Here is a 17,367-nt window from a genome sequence, read left to right on the forward strand (position 1 = left end):
TGCACTAATCTTGTTACAGTATGTGTTCTTGTCCAATAATTTCCCCAAATTCCAATGCTGTCTTGTATCCACTCCAACAGTAGCCTCCCTAAGATTTATTCAGCCTAACTTTTACTCTCCTTACAAGCTCGAGGAAAAAGTATTAATGAGATAAAAATGGGGAAGGGGTTGAAAAAGTTTCCTTACAAAAGACTTTATAAACTCTATACTTTTAAAAATTAAAGTGCACTTTACTAGATTAAGGATAAATGTACACCATGAAAAAGGATTAAATCTTTCCAAAGTTCACATTACCTTGGTGGAAAACTCAAAGACTGTTTTACTTTCAAACACATCTCATAAAGAAAGATTTGCTATGTGTTTAAAAAATGTTTTCTATTTCAGAGAAACTTTTACAAGTCATTCTTGTAAATAATGAGCATTTCTTTCCCCCCAAGGGAGTATTTTCTACTTCAGCATTTCTAAGAGTACATGAAGTTAAAACCATGTAAAACAGAGTTTCTCACAGTTGGGGGAGAGCAAAACACCACAAATAGGAAACCAGACAGCTAGGGGGTCAAAACACTACACTTCCAGGTCAGACTTCTGGTTGCAATTAAGTCAAATTCCTGAAAATATTTATAAGGAAATCATATTTTGATATGCCCCTTTAATCCTCATAGCTTTCATTTTCTCCAAGAGAAATTTGTATTTGTGTGATTATATACATATCTATATATTCACTAAATAAATACATAATACAAAGCAGACACAGTTACTTGGACATATCATCTGTGACCTTAAACTGCACTTTGATCTCCACCTAAAACTTTAGGACCTCTTTTAAGCATTTAAAAAATATTTGAGGTTATAAGGCGTTAAGTTTTATTTTTGTTTAATGTAGACACAGATAATGTTCAAGATTTTTCACAAAATATTTAGGCCAAGCTTCCCATTATGTAACATAATTTATGATTAAATAGTTAAAATAAAATTTGAATCTGATTGGAGATTAGTCTTTTAAGTGATGACAGAACTGGGGATGAATAATAAATATAAGTAAGCTATATAATTAAGGTATCTAAAGTTATTAAACTGCCTTCACTCAGCTCCCTAGGAACTACCCAGCAGTTCTTAAGTTCTTAATGCTTCACAGATACCCATCTTACTCAGAAATTTTTGGCAGATTCACTTGAGACAGGATAAAATGTCTACAGTATCAGAGGAAGCACACATCTCTGCCTGGTGTTCAGAAGCTTTCATGTTAAGTATGTATGTGTTCTGATTATACACTGAAAGAGTCAAATGAATTTAGTAACTTAAAAAAGACATACATTTAGAATCTCTACATTAAAAAAATTACAATAGTTACAGTGCCATATTAGGGAGTCTGAAAATGAAAGCTCTCTGGCTTTTAATCATTTGTGTTGTGTTGAAAATTCCCAAGATATTCAGTTAGCAAACTTCGGTCCCCAAACACTAAGCCAGTGTATTATTCTATGTAAATGGCTGCATACTGGTCCTTTATACCTTTTAAAACTCAGAGGGTTCTCAATGACATTTAATCTGTCAGATTATTATCTGTCTCGATCACTTTTTATGGTTATTAAAAATCAGTGATGTGAAACTTCATTAATACGAAATTTAAAATCTTGGCATTAGAATGGGAGGAAGGAAAAAGTGGACGATGATAAAAACACCAAGTTGTATTTTTAGTGTATATGCATGACTATTAGCTCATTAAATACATTATAGAATAACACACAAACATCTGCAAGTTTGTCTTGACCAAGGGGAGAAACCAAAACAAATGGTATTGTAATTGTAAACTGGGTTTTCAGAAGGAAGAACTGTCACCTTTATGATGCTCAAGTTGTGAGTTCAGGAAGAAGTAGCTGGTGGGAAACAGAGAGAGAAAAGAAGCAGTGTACTTGAAGACTAATAGTAAAGAGGTTTATACAGACTGCAAACATCTAGGTAGTTCACATTGAAATTCAATACCCACTTCATATGTGAAAAAGAATACTCACCTTTTTGTAGTCTTATCAATCAGGCTTTTATTTTTATACTTTAATTTCTTGTAAAGTTAAGTAGGCAAAGGATGAAGCATTGCACAACAGTTGCAATGTCTGTGACAGGTGACTACAACAAGTGAAAACATGACTAGTAAAGTTCAGAGATGTTTTCTCTCCACATGTTATACTGAATGGCTAGAATAACCTCAGTTCTTAAGAAAACAATGCATCTTTAGTTGTCACTGATGCTTTAGCACACTTTTAGTGAAACATTTAAGACTTAAAGATTTACAAATTGGCTATTCCTGGAAAAGTAACCTGTGTTGAAATTGTGGCACATTCACTAAAGGGCTTATAGGCCCTTGCTTTCATTATTGGCCTTTTAAAAGCTTTCCATGTGTGGATGAAAGCCTATAAAATGTTTTGACTGAGTACATTACGGGAAGAAATGTAAATAATAACCAAAGCTATTTAAACATGTGTAAAAAGAAAGCACATGTTTCTATTGTGCTCTAGGACATATTTTCCAAGGGAAATCTATTTCTACCCGTAAAAGGGCTGTGGACAGAAAAAACAGTGTCTACAAAGTTAAGAACATTTAATTGATTAGCAGGTAACTGAAAATATGCTGTGGTATGTTACTACGTCTACTAATTCTTGCTTTGCTGTCCTACACTTTTGGCTTTGGGCACAGTTCCCTCCTGTCCCAGTGTGCCCAGTATGAGCAGATACCAACACTCCACTGGAGCATCTGACTCACACAAAAGTAGAGGTAAAAACAGTAATATTTATCAAGGGCCTGTGTTTACTCAGGTCTAACAGTTGGTGGATATACAGTATTTGTTAATGTGTAAGAGAAATGCTAACTGAAAGGAAGTACATGGGTGGTGCTGTCAGACAACTTTTCTGAAAAGGCCTCAGAGTTTGTATGTAGGAAGGGCTGGGCTCAAAGGGGAAAAAGTGCTTCATTTCCAAAATTTATTTTACATAGGAAAAGGCCCTGTTTTCTGTGGACTGGGAAAATAAATACATAATAAAAGACTACATATACAGATTTGTACTCATGGGGATGCCAGCCAGGGTGAAGGGCTCACGAGGCAAGGCTGTCTGAAGAGCAAGAGGAAAGCTTTTTTTGGCAGGTATCTTGCATTGTATCAGGAGTTGGGGAAAGGAGGGGAATGTTACTCAGACAGAGGGAAGAATAGGAAGAACTTGCTTATTTTGGCCATGCTTGTCTTTTTCTCTTTCTCCTCTTGTGTGAACACCCACTGATTTCCTAGCAAGGTAGTGATGCGGGGTTCCATCCACCACAGGATGCTGCAAGGGAGGTAGGTTTAACAGAGAGGGGAAGCCTTAGTAGTTCTCCCTTATATTCTGCACACTGTACTTGGGGTGACTGCCACAAAAAGAAGAGCAGAAGGCTGCTATTTCCATTGCAGACTTCAACTGAGATTTTAGATCAGTATGATGAGAACAACAGCCAAGAAGAAAGCCTCTGTAGACAGAAACCACAGTGCCCAGGAAAATTTAATTTATTTTAGAGCATTTGCCAAGGGACTGGGTTTCTTAGATGTTAACTACAAGAAAATTTTATACAGAATAGAAGAGTCAGTAAAAAAAATTACTGCTCCATAAAAACAAACAAACAATGTAGGCTATGTTTAGATACTGCAGCAAATCAAGTGCTTGCAGCTCCATAAGATTTGCACTGGGTCTACTTCTCCTTTTCCACCTCATGATCAGAGAATAAAGATACAAACTCTAAAACAAGTATAGTCACATGCCAGTCCAAGAATACTGTTTCTGGTTAATTTAATGAGAGCTATGTTTTCATAACAAAAAGAAATTTTTATTTAAAAAATGCACAGCATTCTTCTTCGTTGGAATGCAAAGCAGTGAAGAACTGAAAGGAGACAGCATTTCACACTGCCTCTGACACTTAGTACCTATGCAACCTCTGGACAAGGCTAAACTCCAAGGCTGTCTCTCTTCTGTAGAACAAGAGTTTAGAATGGCAGTTTTGGGGCTGAAGGTATAGCCTAGTGCTTGCTTAGCTGTAGAAAGCCTGAGTTTTATCTTAAACACTGGATTGGCATGGTAGGAGTGATGGGGAGAAGAATGATGGCTATACCAAGGATCTGCCATAAGCATGAGGAAGAGCCAACCAGGGTTATTACATGGTTGTTGACACTAGTAATAGCAACTAAAGGATGGCTAGGATAGGGTGGGTTGGAAGGAAGGTAATTTTGGTCCCCAGTTGAATCTTATAGGGCAATCTTACATTAGGATTTTGACTTCCTGAAAACCAAAAAGGCTACTTAGTAATTTGCAACCAGAAACCTCTGTCTTTTGTTCTACAGGCTAGACTGACACAATAGACACAGGCCTAGAGCCCAGCAATATTGGTTCCTTTATCCTGCTCTTCAGTGTCTGTCTGGATCCCAAGTAGGGTTGAACAGGACAAGTATCCATTTCTTAATGAGACAGAAGCCCATCTGGGAATAAGGGCAGTAAGTGGAATGAATGCCTCTGCTTTAAAAGGTAAACTGAAAACACTGGAAGAAGAGTGGAAGTACCCCAAGGAAAAAGTTATGGAGAATCAGACAGGGGTCATTAAGATAAAAAAAAAAATACTTAAGCACAGTCACAGAGGTGGTGAGAATCTTGCTCTGAACCTTGGAAGAAGAATGTGAAAGGGCCCATGTTAAGAGAAAACATCATGTTCTGGGAACTGTAAAGGGACAAACTGGTTATGGCCACAGAAACTCTCCAAAGACATTTGGCCAAGACCAACTGAGTAACAATGATTTTCCTCATGGAGAGGGGCTCCTCCTGAACCTGGTGTCCCACAAGCCAAATTGGAGGCTAGAATGTCTATAAGGCAGCTAGCTTGCCCAGCATTCTCCTGAGTAGTTGGAATGCTTGATGCCTGAACCTAAGACTAGTATATGTGCCATTTCTATCCTCAAAGAAGCTGTCTTCGTACTGTGCAATAACAAGGATGATTAGTGGGAGAAATGAGTTCTTCTGACAGAATGAGCTATGAGCACTGAAATTCATTATACCAGGTGAAGCTGAGCACAGTTGCCCTAGGGAGTAACAAGAGTATACTATTTGTGCATATGAAAATCTGTGCAAGAATGCCATCTTATGCCAAATGATTTCCCTGTTTCCCAGAACTTTTTGCAAAATGGTACGGAGCCCAACATGAGCAGGACACTGTTACCAAGGCTATTCCTAAGTGAGCAGAAAACCTTGATGGGACAGACACCCTTAGAGAGAAAGAAAGAACTTCTAGGAAGATTAATGACCAAAATAAATGGTGCCTAAAGGTCACAAAAGCTCAAGACAGGGTAGTTCATCTGGTGATTACATGGTCAAAATTTTGCCATCAATTATAACCTATAGCCAGACAAGTAAGTCACTTGATCTACTGGAAGGAACTCAAAGGGACTGGTAACAAGGAGACTTTGGAAACGTTATGGAAAAAGTTTGTATTTTAAGTGAATGCTCACCACTTGAGGTAGACAAGATGACCCATCTCATGAAAGCAAGCTGGCCTCTTTCCCTAGCTGCCAAAGAGCCAGTGAACAGGTTTCACAAGTAATATGGCCACAATGGCAAAGATGAAGGTTCTGCTTGGAGTAAACAATGTAAGCTTGAGCTCACAAAGGCTGCTGTGATATATATCAAGTGCCTATATCGACAGCAGCAATTCACCAGAGCCTCCTCAGCAATTCTCATAGCACAGATAGATGGGACAGGGGTGGTGAGTGGACTGCATCAAACTTCTTTCATCTAGAGAAGACAAAAATCTATCTTAAAAAAAACAAAAACACACAGAAAAAATAAAACAAACAAACAAACAAAAACACCACAAGGAATGTGTTGAGTTTTTCTGGGTAGAGCATATGCAGTGCTAAATATTAGTGAAACAACAGCAACCTCATCAAGAGTACTCCAATCCCTTAGGGATGAAGGTAAAGAATCCTGATCAGCTGAAAGATTAAAAATACAGGAAACATAAAATAAATAAGGATGACATCTATAGCAACTATTTGCTTCATAGGTACAAAAGGCAAAATGATTCTTGCATGCTGCATCACATACACATTCATGTATCTTAACTATGTTTATTGGCTTTACTTAACCTATTTTATTTAAAGTATGTTAGCAATAGTTGACTTCATAATTTAGTTGAAAAGTTAGTTCATTCTAGAGGCTTTGTGTTAACTAGAGGGGCAGAAAAACCAATCAGAAATCCTGGATCTAGAGCTGGGACTTGAGGCTTGGATCATCTTAAGAGTGCATGGTGAGCATGTGCGTTCTGTATAGTTGGGAAAACTGTGTGGTTAGACAATAGCTTATTGTTGTTTGTAAGCTCATGGAAAAAGGAAGTCAAAAGGAAAATTTTAGTGGGTAACTTAGCTTGTGCCCAGTCACCCAAAATTTTGGACTCCACTCTCGTTTTGGTAACTTTCCTACCTCTAATAAGTTTCACATTTACAAGGTAAAGGCCACCATTTTGCATTTTCTGACTTGCTAGCACCTAGGATAGCAGGTCCTAGTTTTGTCTTGCATTAGATTAGATGGAACCACACAAGGTTGTGGCCACATGCTGTGCAGTCTATTTCTATGGGCAGGAACAGATGCTTCTGATACCCAGTCAGAGCTTGCAGATGACTACTGAGCTTCACTGATGAGCTGAAATGGCACATGGACAACTTGTGCTGAGACTGTCCTGTTTGAGTAACTTCAGAATGTCACTCTTGGCTTTCCCTAATACCTAATACTTTCCATCAACTTCTCTGCTGAAGATCCAGACCTATTCTGGCTAGTTTGAAGCAAAGAAGAAATTGAACAAAAGATATTAGGCAACTAACACTCAAGACCACTAAGAGTTTCAAGCTGGGAACCATCTTTTTTGTGTTGCTGTTGTTGTTTGTTTCAAAAAACATTTGGGCAGCAGAGGTGTGGATGAGTTAGAAAGAAAGTCAGAAGGCTGTGGCAGTGATTCAAAAGCTGATTAAGGACTTTAATGGGAGTGACAACAGAAAAAAAAAAAGAGGAAAAATAATAAGAAAAAGACAACTCAATACAAATCCAAAGTATAAACAAGCAGATCAGTGAACATAAAAAGAGAAAGAAAAAGAAAAACCAAGAAGACTGCTCTTTTGATTTTTGAACTGTCTGGCAAAAAAATACAACCATCATTAATACCCAAAACTAGCCAAAACTTGGGGAAGACACTAAGATAAAACTACTAGCAATTGACAAATCAGATATGATTCTTCTTCCCTTTTTCTAGTGATAAGTGTTTGAACTCACAATATTGTGCTAACTATACTCTCATCCTTTTCTTGGCTTAGTTATTTTTCTGACAAGAACCTTGCATTTTTGACCTGGCTAGTCTCAGACCACTATCCATCTACCTATGCCTCCCACAAAGGTATAATATAGGGCTAGCTTGTGGGTTGAGGGGGATCTCCAAAGTTTTCTTGCTTAGGTTGGTCTTCAAAACACATTTTTTAAAAATAACTTTTTTTTTTAAACAAACCTATTGAAACAAACTGTGTTTTTTGTGCAGGTCCTAAAGCTTGAACTCAGGACCTAGGCACTATCCCTGAGCTAGTTAGCTCAAGCCTAGCACTCTACCACTTGAACAACACTTTCACTTCCAGCTTTTGGTGTCCTTTATGTTCTGGGACTGTTATGCCCTTGTCTGGGGGTAAGCATTGAGGATATATAGTGTCATTCTTGGCCTCTGCCAATTCCATGCCAGTACCATTCCTCTTCTTGCCATCTGTGATACAAATGTCCCCTAGCAACAAAACTGCTTCAATTTGAAAATGTATGAAATAGGGTGACATATGTGAAACCATTTAAAAATTATAAAGCCCTAAATCAATTTAAGTCAGTATTAATATAGATCCATTGCAAGCTTACTTACCCCTCCCCTCAAAGAAAGCATTAAAAATTTAACAGTTTCCTTAGGAATGTTTTATTTGCTATTTTTATATATTTTTGCCTACCATTAAAAGCCCTACAGGGCTTTTTGCTTAATTTTTGTTACCCAAACAAAGTTATCTTCATTACAACATAGTTTTTAAATGTATCATTCTACTAACATGACAGTCAGAGTCAAATATAATTGCCATCTCTACAAAGCAGAAATTTTATTTTCTTTGTCCAAAATCAAAGTGCTCTGTGCCTACCTTTTAAGGACAAAGGATTGGATCTTGTGAATTCTGTACTTGATGGCTTTTGCTGTTTACGAACTTCCAAGTGCTCCTTAACTCTTGAATCAATGGCTTCTTTTAACAGCAAACAGACTTCCTAAAGTTAAAAAAATGGACATAATTTTCTAGTTTAATGAAATGTAAAAAAAAGTTAACATTGAAAACATTAAAAGTTAATGTTAAACATTTCCTTTTGTTTGCTTTTTAATTTAGCTATAAATGTTCAAAGGAATGCTGTGTGTGCTAATGGATAGCACCACAGATTTAAATGTGCTACTGAGGTTTACACAGAACTCTATGTAGGTTCACTGTGTGGTCTCAGAAATTAATTTCTCTCTGCTTCAGTTTCACAGTTCCAAAAGGAAGATTAAAAACTCACTTCAATATAAATGTCAGGGTACTGGAGTAATAAAATCAGTGAGGTAAAGAATATTTCCATATAATTATCAGTCAGTTGTACTGTAATGAACAGAAGAGACAAATCAAATGGAATCGGCATTGGCTGCTAGCAAGGGTCTGAAACAGTAGCTACAGAGAAGTAGCCAGGAGTAGAAGCACACTCTTGTCATTGGTGCTGGTGACTTGGAGAACTCTGGACACAGCCTAGGCAAGGAGGGGCACCCCCTCTATCTTTCAGTGTCCTCATGTTTATAGACATCTCCCAAAGTGCTCAAAAGGAGCCAGAAGCACACTTACATACTAATTTCTCAAACTTGATTCAAGTTGTTTTTCTTTTAGTGTAAACAGCAACATTCCTTAGTTTCTGGCCTTAGTTTACAAACCTACTAGTGAGGAAAGGGCATTGAACAGTGGTTTCAGTTCAAGTGAGAGCTGAAAGTGGATGCTCTGATTTTCTTCCCCTCCTGTGGACGAGATGATACTATGTATGCCCACTGTTTTCATTAAAATTATGCTATCTTTATCATCATTTAATGATGAAAATAGCTTCTTATTTTCCTAAAGTAGATTAATATTAGGTTATAGACATGCAGGCGTTAACACAATTTCAGCATTGCATATCACTGTCTAATTTCTGGATACAATTGCTTCTATATTTGTTATTTAAAAATAACAAACAAGTTGGGTGCTATAATCCTAGCTACTCAGGAGACTGAGATATAAGGCCTGTGGTTCAAAAGTCAGCTCAGGCTAGAATGTTTGTGAGACTCCCATCTCCAAGGAAATATTTTTTAAAAGCCAGAAGTAGAGCTATGATTCAATGATAGAGTGCTAGCCTTGACTTCAAAAAGCCCAGGGTCAAGGCTCAGGCCCTGAGTTCAAGCTCCAGGACCGGACCCCACACCCCCACCATAATCAAAAGTCCAATACCACTTTAATAACATATTCCATGTAGGGTTTTCCTGCTCTATAGGAAAATTAAATCTAATGCAGGAAAACAGCACATAAAATTGATAACTAAGGATGGTTCAACTCCCAAAGACGGCAGCAGGCTTTGAGTTGCCCAGGTCACCTCAAATGTGTTTCGCTGGTTTCTTGCAATGCCATCTCAGGTTCATCCTAGAATCTTTATAATTACAACATGAGCAAAGCTTCTTACTGCTCTGAAGAGTAACCACAGCAAAACTTTACCTTTATTGTAAATATGTACATACAAATCTTTATTTACATATTTATACATAACTCTTAAGCAGTATGTAATATACTCGATTTGACTCATAAATAGAAGTGTCTAGATAAAATACAAAATCCTAGTTTTCATTTTGGAGCCCAAAGTTACAATACCTTGTGGAATACAGTGATATCCATTTACAGTTAAGTGTTTAGGATTTGCTCACACAACAGAAAGGTCACCTTGCCTTGTACTGTTGTTTTAACAATTAAAGAATTTTGTTTCACATGCAGGGTTCAACTATGACTGTGCTAAAAAATATGTGAAAGACATACACGCAACAAGGATTGTTAAAATTTGGTCATAAATTCCCTATAAGGCTAGAATTAAAAATAGTCTGACAAAAATAGAGTGCAATCCCATACACACATAGTTTCTCCCTATAGTTATGTGTTTTTTTCCTCAAAGTCAAATTTTCACAACTAAATGGTAGACTGTAAAATATGGACAAGATACTCTGGAAACTGACCACATCACATTCACTCACACATCCTCCTTGGAACCAGGATGATATGTAGGGAAAAAAAAATACCTGCCAGTAACATTTGAGGAACAAATGAAAAGACCATCTCAAAATCAATGAACAACCAAGAGATGTAAATTTCATCTCCAGCTTACAGGGACTTAAGTTTGCTTCTTTGAGTTTACAAATGGGACAGTTTGAGCTTGACTATTTGGGTACAAAGACTACTAATGGTGGACTCAAAATAAACATATGTTTAATTCTTGTAATTAGCTCCTTTTTAAAATAAAGAAACTGGATATTCTTAAGACTTTTACTATATAAAGTGGCTGTTAAAATACCATTAAACTGCTTGCCCATGAAATACCAATCATGAGATGAAGTAATGATAAAAAAACAATGAGACACTGAACATAAGTTATAACCTTTCTTACCTAGCTCTTCTTTTGTAGACACACCAAAAAAATATTCCAGAACAACTTTAATGTAGGTGAATATGTAGTTTAAAGGAACACCTTAGAGCAAACCATCAACTTGGCTTTGAGAGGAGTATGGCTGGCAGACATGACCTGCTGCCACTGAAGCATAGCTCTGCAGGTCCCATTGTGTACTGCTCATCTCTGCTAGGTCATGCCTCGCTGCTCTAAATTCAGTACTAGTTGGAGTCACACAGTTGTTTGTAGAACCTTGGGGTGGTGAGGAGATCTAGCCTCCATGTTTTGCCTAAGAAGTGGTTCACAGACTCCTAGCATTACAACAGTGCACATTGACTCTTGGGAATACTAGACATAAATGACTAAATATCAACACATACATGGTAAAACTGGCAGAGAAAATTCTGGTCCTGGAATAATAAATTCTAGAAAACAATGTCCGTGTAAGTCAAGTCAGAAACTTTTCAGGTAAGGTTCCTTCATGCAAAGGATTAGTCACTTTAGGGAACTGATTTGAATCCCAGGGACACGTATTAATAAGCTAAGGCTTAGATTTTTATGACATTGACTGGCTTAGATTTTATGAAGTTGAGTTGACTATTAAGTCCTGAAAGGACAATTCAAAGTTAATTACCTGGATAAAGTCCATCATATTGAACCTTGTATGTGCCTTTTCTCAGTTTATATCACTAAGTATCCTTTGCAACATAATGATAGCAAAGACCAGATACTACCTTTGTCTAAAAATGTATTATCCTGATTGGGGAGATGGGTAGAAAGTTTTAGTACTCTCCAAAAATGGACTGGGAAATAAAAATGACCACAAAAATAATTCCTTCCTCACATACTATCACTAGCTATTTCTCAATATGATCATCCTGCTGAGAAAAAATTATTTCTTGCTGTAAAATGTAAGTGAGGCAAATGAATACCATGAAGGAGGCAAAGTGTAATGATTATTTTGAAAGGTACATAAAAATGATTACCTGATGATCTCTGCTCTCTGATAAGCAGAATCTGGAAAATGGAAGCAGAGAAGGTGATGGGAAGTATATGTACCTTCTAACTCTCCACTACAGTAGATGTGAATGAGATGGTAGAAGCAAGAAGCAACATGGGCAGCTAACTGGCCTAACTCCTTCATTTTTGGGTGAAGAAGCTGAAGTCTTGAGAAGTTAAACATATAGTTTGCAAGATGAACTTTGAAAAACATAGGCTTAGGAGCACTGTCTCCCTGAACACCTAGAAATATGAGGGTGACATATGAATCCTCCCAAGATCAACTTCTAATAGATACTATTGATTGGGAAGCATTATGATGAAATAGTTGGTAACATATATTTTCTATGCTATATGTATTATGGATGTGAAAACTACTCAAGAATTGCAAGAGACCACTTTCTATTGTGGCATTGGAAAAATAAATAGTTCACACAGTGATGAGTAGCTCACACTTTGTTTTACGTATATATAGCACCTCAGCTAACTCCAACAGCAGTGGTAGCATAGGAAATGATTACAGTAGAACAGAATTACTATTATAAGAGAATCACTATAATCTTGCAGTTATTGTTTAGCATTATATATTTATATTTGTTTATATTTCTACCAGCCCATTTGTTTTTTGAACTTGGATAAATTTTAACTTTTCATAATCAATTTGTATATATTTTATGGTAGTAAGTAGATTATCTTACAAATTCATTGTTTTCTGTTAATCTTTTTGATATTCTGAGGCTATCAAGTTCAGCTGGGTTGTTTTTTTCAAAACTGTAAATCTCTAAAAATAAATTCACACAGTGGGTAACACAATACAAACCTGTAGGGTTTTTTGGTTTTTTTTCCACTCTGTATTGGACCTGGTGCTTGAACACTCAGGGCCTGGGTGCTGTCCCTCAGCATTTGTACTGAAGGATAGTACTCTAGCACATGAGTATAAGCTCTATTTCTGACTTTTTGGTGGTTAGAGATAAGAGCCTCAAGAACCATGATCCTCAGACCTCAGTTTCCCAAGAAGCTAGGATTACAAGCATGAGCTACAAGTGCCTGACATAAACCTGCGTGTTTGTTTCTGAAGGAAAAGTTGTGGAAATAGATGTGTCTGTCTTTGGAATACAATTGTTTTTCAAGACTAACTACTATTAAACATTTTTCTCCATTGAGGGAAGGATAAGAAAAGAGCTAACATTTCTTCAAGCAGTTGCAGTTACTTGTGTTTAAATAGCAAAAAGTTTTGTTGTACCTCTTTCTTCTGCTCAGAAAACCAGCTGGTGTCTTTGTTTGACCCCTGTGGCAATATATGAAGATCCACCAGGACAGCAAATTTCCCACACTGAAAGACATTAATGGGAGCGTTATTGACGATGCAGATCACAAGCAGCAAACTCACAAATTCTTAAGTGGCTGCTCATTATGAACTGGCAACAAGGCTTACTACTAGATGGAAATCTTATTAACATGGGCCAAAGCTACAGGTCTAACATACTCCTTTTCTTAAGTTTAGCATTTAAAGTGGAAATGCTAAAGAGAAATACGGATTAGTCAAGACAGAAATGACAAAATATCTATCTCTGAGCCACATCTTGCAAGAGGATACCTAAATATCAACAGTGATGTTGCAAGAGGAGACCTAGATATCTACAGTGAATCGGAAAGCTATCACACATTGAGAGAAGTTTAACAAGTCAGTAGTAATAAACAAGTTTCTGAAAAGAATGATTCTATGCACAACCAGGGTAATTATAATCTATTGTAATTTTAGAGAGGCAATACTAGGACACACATATTAGAAGAGAAACAAGTCCAGAGAAAGTATGAACCAAGAAGAGGAACATAGATGTTGAATTCCAATTATCAAATATAAAGAAGCTTTCATTAAAATACACTGCAAACTCTACAATATCTGCCTCTACTCCTATTCTACTGGCAGTTTAGAAAAATAAAAATGTTAGCCAGGTGCTGGTGGCTCACACCTGAAATCCTAGATGCCCAGGAGACTGAGATCTCAGGATTGCAGACTGAAGACAGCCAGAGCAGGAAAGTCTGGGAAGCTTATCTCCAATTAACCAACAAAAAAGCCCAAAGTAGAGCTGTGGCTGTAGTGGTAGAGCAGTCTTGAGCAAAAAGAGCTCAGGGATAATGCCCAGGACCTGAATTCAAGCCCCAGTACTAACACAAAACATCTAAAAAAAAGTAAAAATAAAAATGCATATTGTTTAATTATGATAGCCAATAGCAATACATAGCTAATGTCAGTCATGGGGCTTGAACTCAGGGCCTTGGTGCTACCCTTGAGCTCTTTTGCTCAAGGATAGAGCTCTACTGTTTGAGCGACAGCTCCACTTTCGATTTTTCTGGTGGTTAATTGGAGATAAGAGTCTCACAGACTTTCCTTCCCAGGCTGTCTTTGAACCATGTTTTTCAGATCCTAGCCTCCTGAGTACCTAGGATTACAGGCTTGAGCCACCAGTGCTCAGCAAGGCTAAAGTTTAACTTAAATTTCGTTTAAATAACCCCATGTGGCTAATGGATCTGTACTGGCTAGCAAAGCTGAAGATCCCATGAAAAGTTGTAGTCTCACATTTTATGAATAATTTCTGAATATCACAAGGTAACTATGAACAAACTACTTTGCAGTGAGAAGCACAACAAGATCACGGATTTGGAATGTCTAAGACACAAGGAAAACTACTTCTATACCTCTCTGGGTAAGCAGTTTATTTTAATTGTTTGCCAAAAGCTAATGGTGAAAAGAAAGTAGTTTCAACTAGTGGTGCTAGCATAAGAGACAAAATGAAACTTGATGCCTGTGCATTATCATATATAAAATTTAAGATAGATCATAGAGCTGAAATCCATCAATGTGACAGAATCCAGGCAGCAATAAAAACTGAAGGAAAAATTCTTTAGCAGGACATTCTCAAAATTAAAAACATTTTACGATCATAACACAATCATCGGTAACATGAATATGCATGCCATAGATGGGAAATATGTATTTATAAATGCAGATGTCTGACACAAAGGACTGCTATCCAAAATATGTAAACTATTCCTATACAGGATTAAAAGAATATCAGCCCAGACTTGAACAGATATTACACAAATATTAAAAGTAGCTAATAAGTACATGGAAAAAGTACATGATGCCATTCGTCATCAGGCTAATGTAAATTGAAACCACTAAAGAGATATCACCACAACATTCATCAGCGTGGCTGAAAGAAAAAAGACTGACACAATACCAAAGGTTGCTAAGGATATGTAATGATCCAGACTGTTATAAATTTCTAATGGAAATGTTCAGCCACTTTGACAAATTGTTACAGTTTCCTATAGTTAAAAAGTATATTTATTTATGGTTTGAATGAACACTTCCAACCTGCATGTATGTCCAAGAAACATGAAAATTTTGTGCAAAGATCTGTTTGAAAATGCACATGGAATGATAATCTAAACTGAAGACAGTCTAAAAGCTCAGCAACAGGTAAGTATACTGACTACTGTATGTACAATCGTTTTTTAATATTGAATTTTTTTAATACAAAAAAGTTTTTAACACTGAAAAATGCATTCATATTTGTTGACAGTTATTTAGCACATAAGTATTATAGTCTCAAAATATATAGCTATTTTTATGGTTTCCTATGGTGTCAAGGAATAAACTGTAACTTCTAAGTGTGTTGCAACCAGGACTTGGTTTTAATGAAAGAATCAAAGAGAATATTAGAATGCAATAAAAAAAATACCAATAGGTCCCATGTTAAGGCCGAAGACTGTTTTGTGTAAGTATGTGTACAATGACTTATAATGGAAAGTCTATTTCTTATGGTGGGTTGTGGTTTTATAAAGCTTGAAAAACCATCCCTGAGTTACATTGCTAGGGTCAACTGCAGATCACAGATTTCACCTTTAAGGAGTATGCCGCCACCAGGTGGAGGTCCCATGCCACAACTACATGATCTTAGGGAATAGTAACCTGTGTGCCACAGACCACTTTCTTTAGGCAGCTGCTGTAGCCAGAATACTTTTTAAATGCATAAAACATAATACACACGATTTAAAAAACCAAACATACTGCATTACAGTTATCAAAACTTTAAAAAATAACAAAATTTGTGATATAGTACTATATGTATATGTACAGGAAGGCACTAACTCCTGTCTCATAGTGGCTGCCATAAATCAATAGTGTTTGTGATATTCTCAGCCATTTGCAACAACTGTAATATAAAAACCTGTGACTTCTTGGACTCAGTGTCATAGCAACTTCCTAAAGAATTACAGTGGTCTAGTATGTCTTTTCTAATCACTTTGTGATTTCAATCACAATAAACCATCATTAAGCCTGCTTATAAAAGAACTGTTTAGAATATCTTTTTCTTTCTCACTGAATCTTACTCTAGTAATCCAACTTGCCTGGGCTTCTGGAAGATTCTATCAATAGGCATGTAGTCTCTCCTATAGTTCTCTATAGCAAGAGCTTTCTCAAACTCCCAAACTAATCAGAAGTATTTTGCCTCTCCAAAGTTCCCTATTCACAATGTTTTGTTTTTTCTCACAAAGGTAAATAGAAGTCAAAAAACAACAACAAAATAAAAACCACAAAGCTTCTAACAGTAGTCAGCACAGCATCCTCCTCTTTTCTTCTCCACAGTAATTAAGAGAAGGTTCCTTTTACTTCCATAAGAACTTTCCAGCTCTCTAGGTAGAGGAGCAACACAGTAATCATCAGTTTCTTCTCAGACCTGAGCTGCTCATTTTAAAGAGGCCAAGTTCCCTGTTCACCAGCTCAAAGGCTAGGAGACACACCCTTGCATCCCACACACTGGGCTGGACAGCCAGGATCTGGTCCTGCTTCTTCTCACTTTCCCATCCACTTCCACTCCAGCCACTCCCCTGACCCAAACCCTGGGAATCACCCTTAGCCCTGGGAGTCACCCCTAATAAGCTCCCCTTTCCTACCTTTCAGCCTCAGCCACTGCATCTTATCCGTTTTATCTTTTGTAAAGTTCTCAGGTACATCCTTCTTAGTGCTGTATGTGAATCAGATTCAGTACCAATGCACTCCTACTGCAGCTCTGAGCAACACATCATGAGCCTCTTTTTGAGGATGAGGCCCAACTATCCCCTATCTCCCCTGCTATACTATTCAGCACAGGTCCCCTGCACAGAACATCCCTTGCTTTACCCCTTGCTTGGTGAACTCATATGTACACTCGAAGCATAGCAGAAGCATGGCTGGCTTCATGAAACTTTACTCAAGGGGTTTTCCCCCTTTCTCTATACTAGATATGTTTTCCATATGCTTATGGACATCTGCATTACATGCCTGGTCATGCAGGGTCCTCCTTAGCAGGACATGAGCTCCAAAGGAAACCATTCCACACCTCTGTTGACTGGGCTTAGTGATTAACAGAGTTACAACTCACAGATTATGCTGCATACTGACTGAAAAGAAAACAAGCAAATAAGCAACCCCCCCCAAAACAATAGAACAGAATTTGAAAAGGAAACAATGTCTTTGAGATTATACAGACAACAGATGAGGATTCAAGTATAGGTTTGTGATACTCGAAAGTCTACTGTCACATAGCACTTTGAAGAA

General features: G+C 37.2%; 1 protein-coding gene across 1 annotated transcript in view; it reads right to left on the reverse strand.

Annotated features, from left to right (window-relative positions):
- Positions 1 to 17,367, reverse strand: part of LOC125353258 (SLX4 interacting protein) — a 69,524-nt gene that overhangs the window by 42,638 nt on the left and 9,519 nt on the right. Inside the window, 2 exon segments of the mRNA XM_048348799.1 lie at positions 8,210 to 8,330; positions 13,003 to 13,092. Coding sequence (XP_048204756.1) covers positions 8,210 to 8,330; positions 13,003 to 13,092 — 211 coding nt within the window.

This window comes from Perognathus longimembris, chromosome 6, assembly GCF_023159225.1.
Source record: "Perognathus longimembris pacificus isolate PPM17 chromosome 6, ASM2315922v1, whole genome shotgun sequence".
Classification (NCBI taxonomy): domain Eukaryota; kingdom Metazoa; phylum Chordata; class Mammalia; order Rodentia; family Heteromyidae; genus Perognathus; species Perognathus longimembris.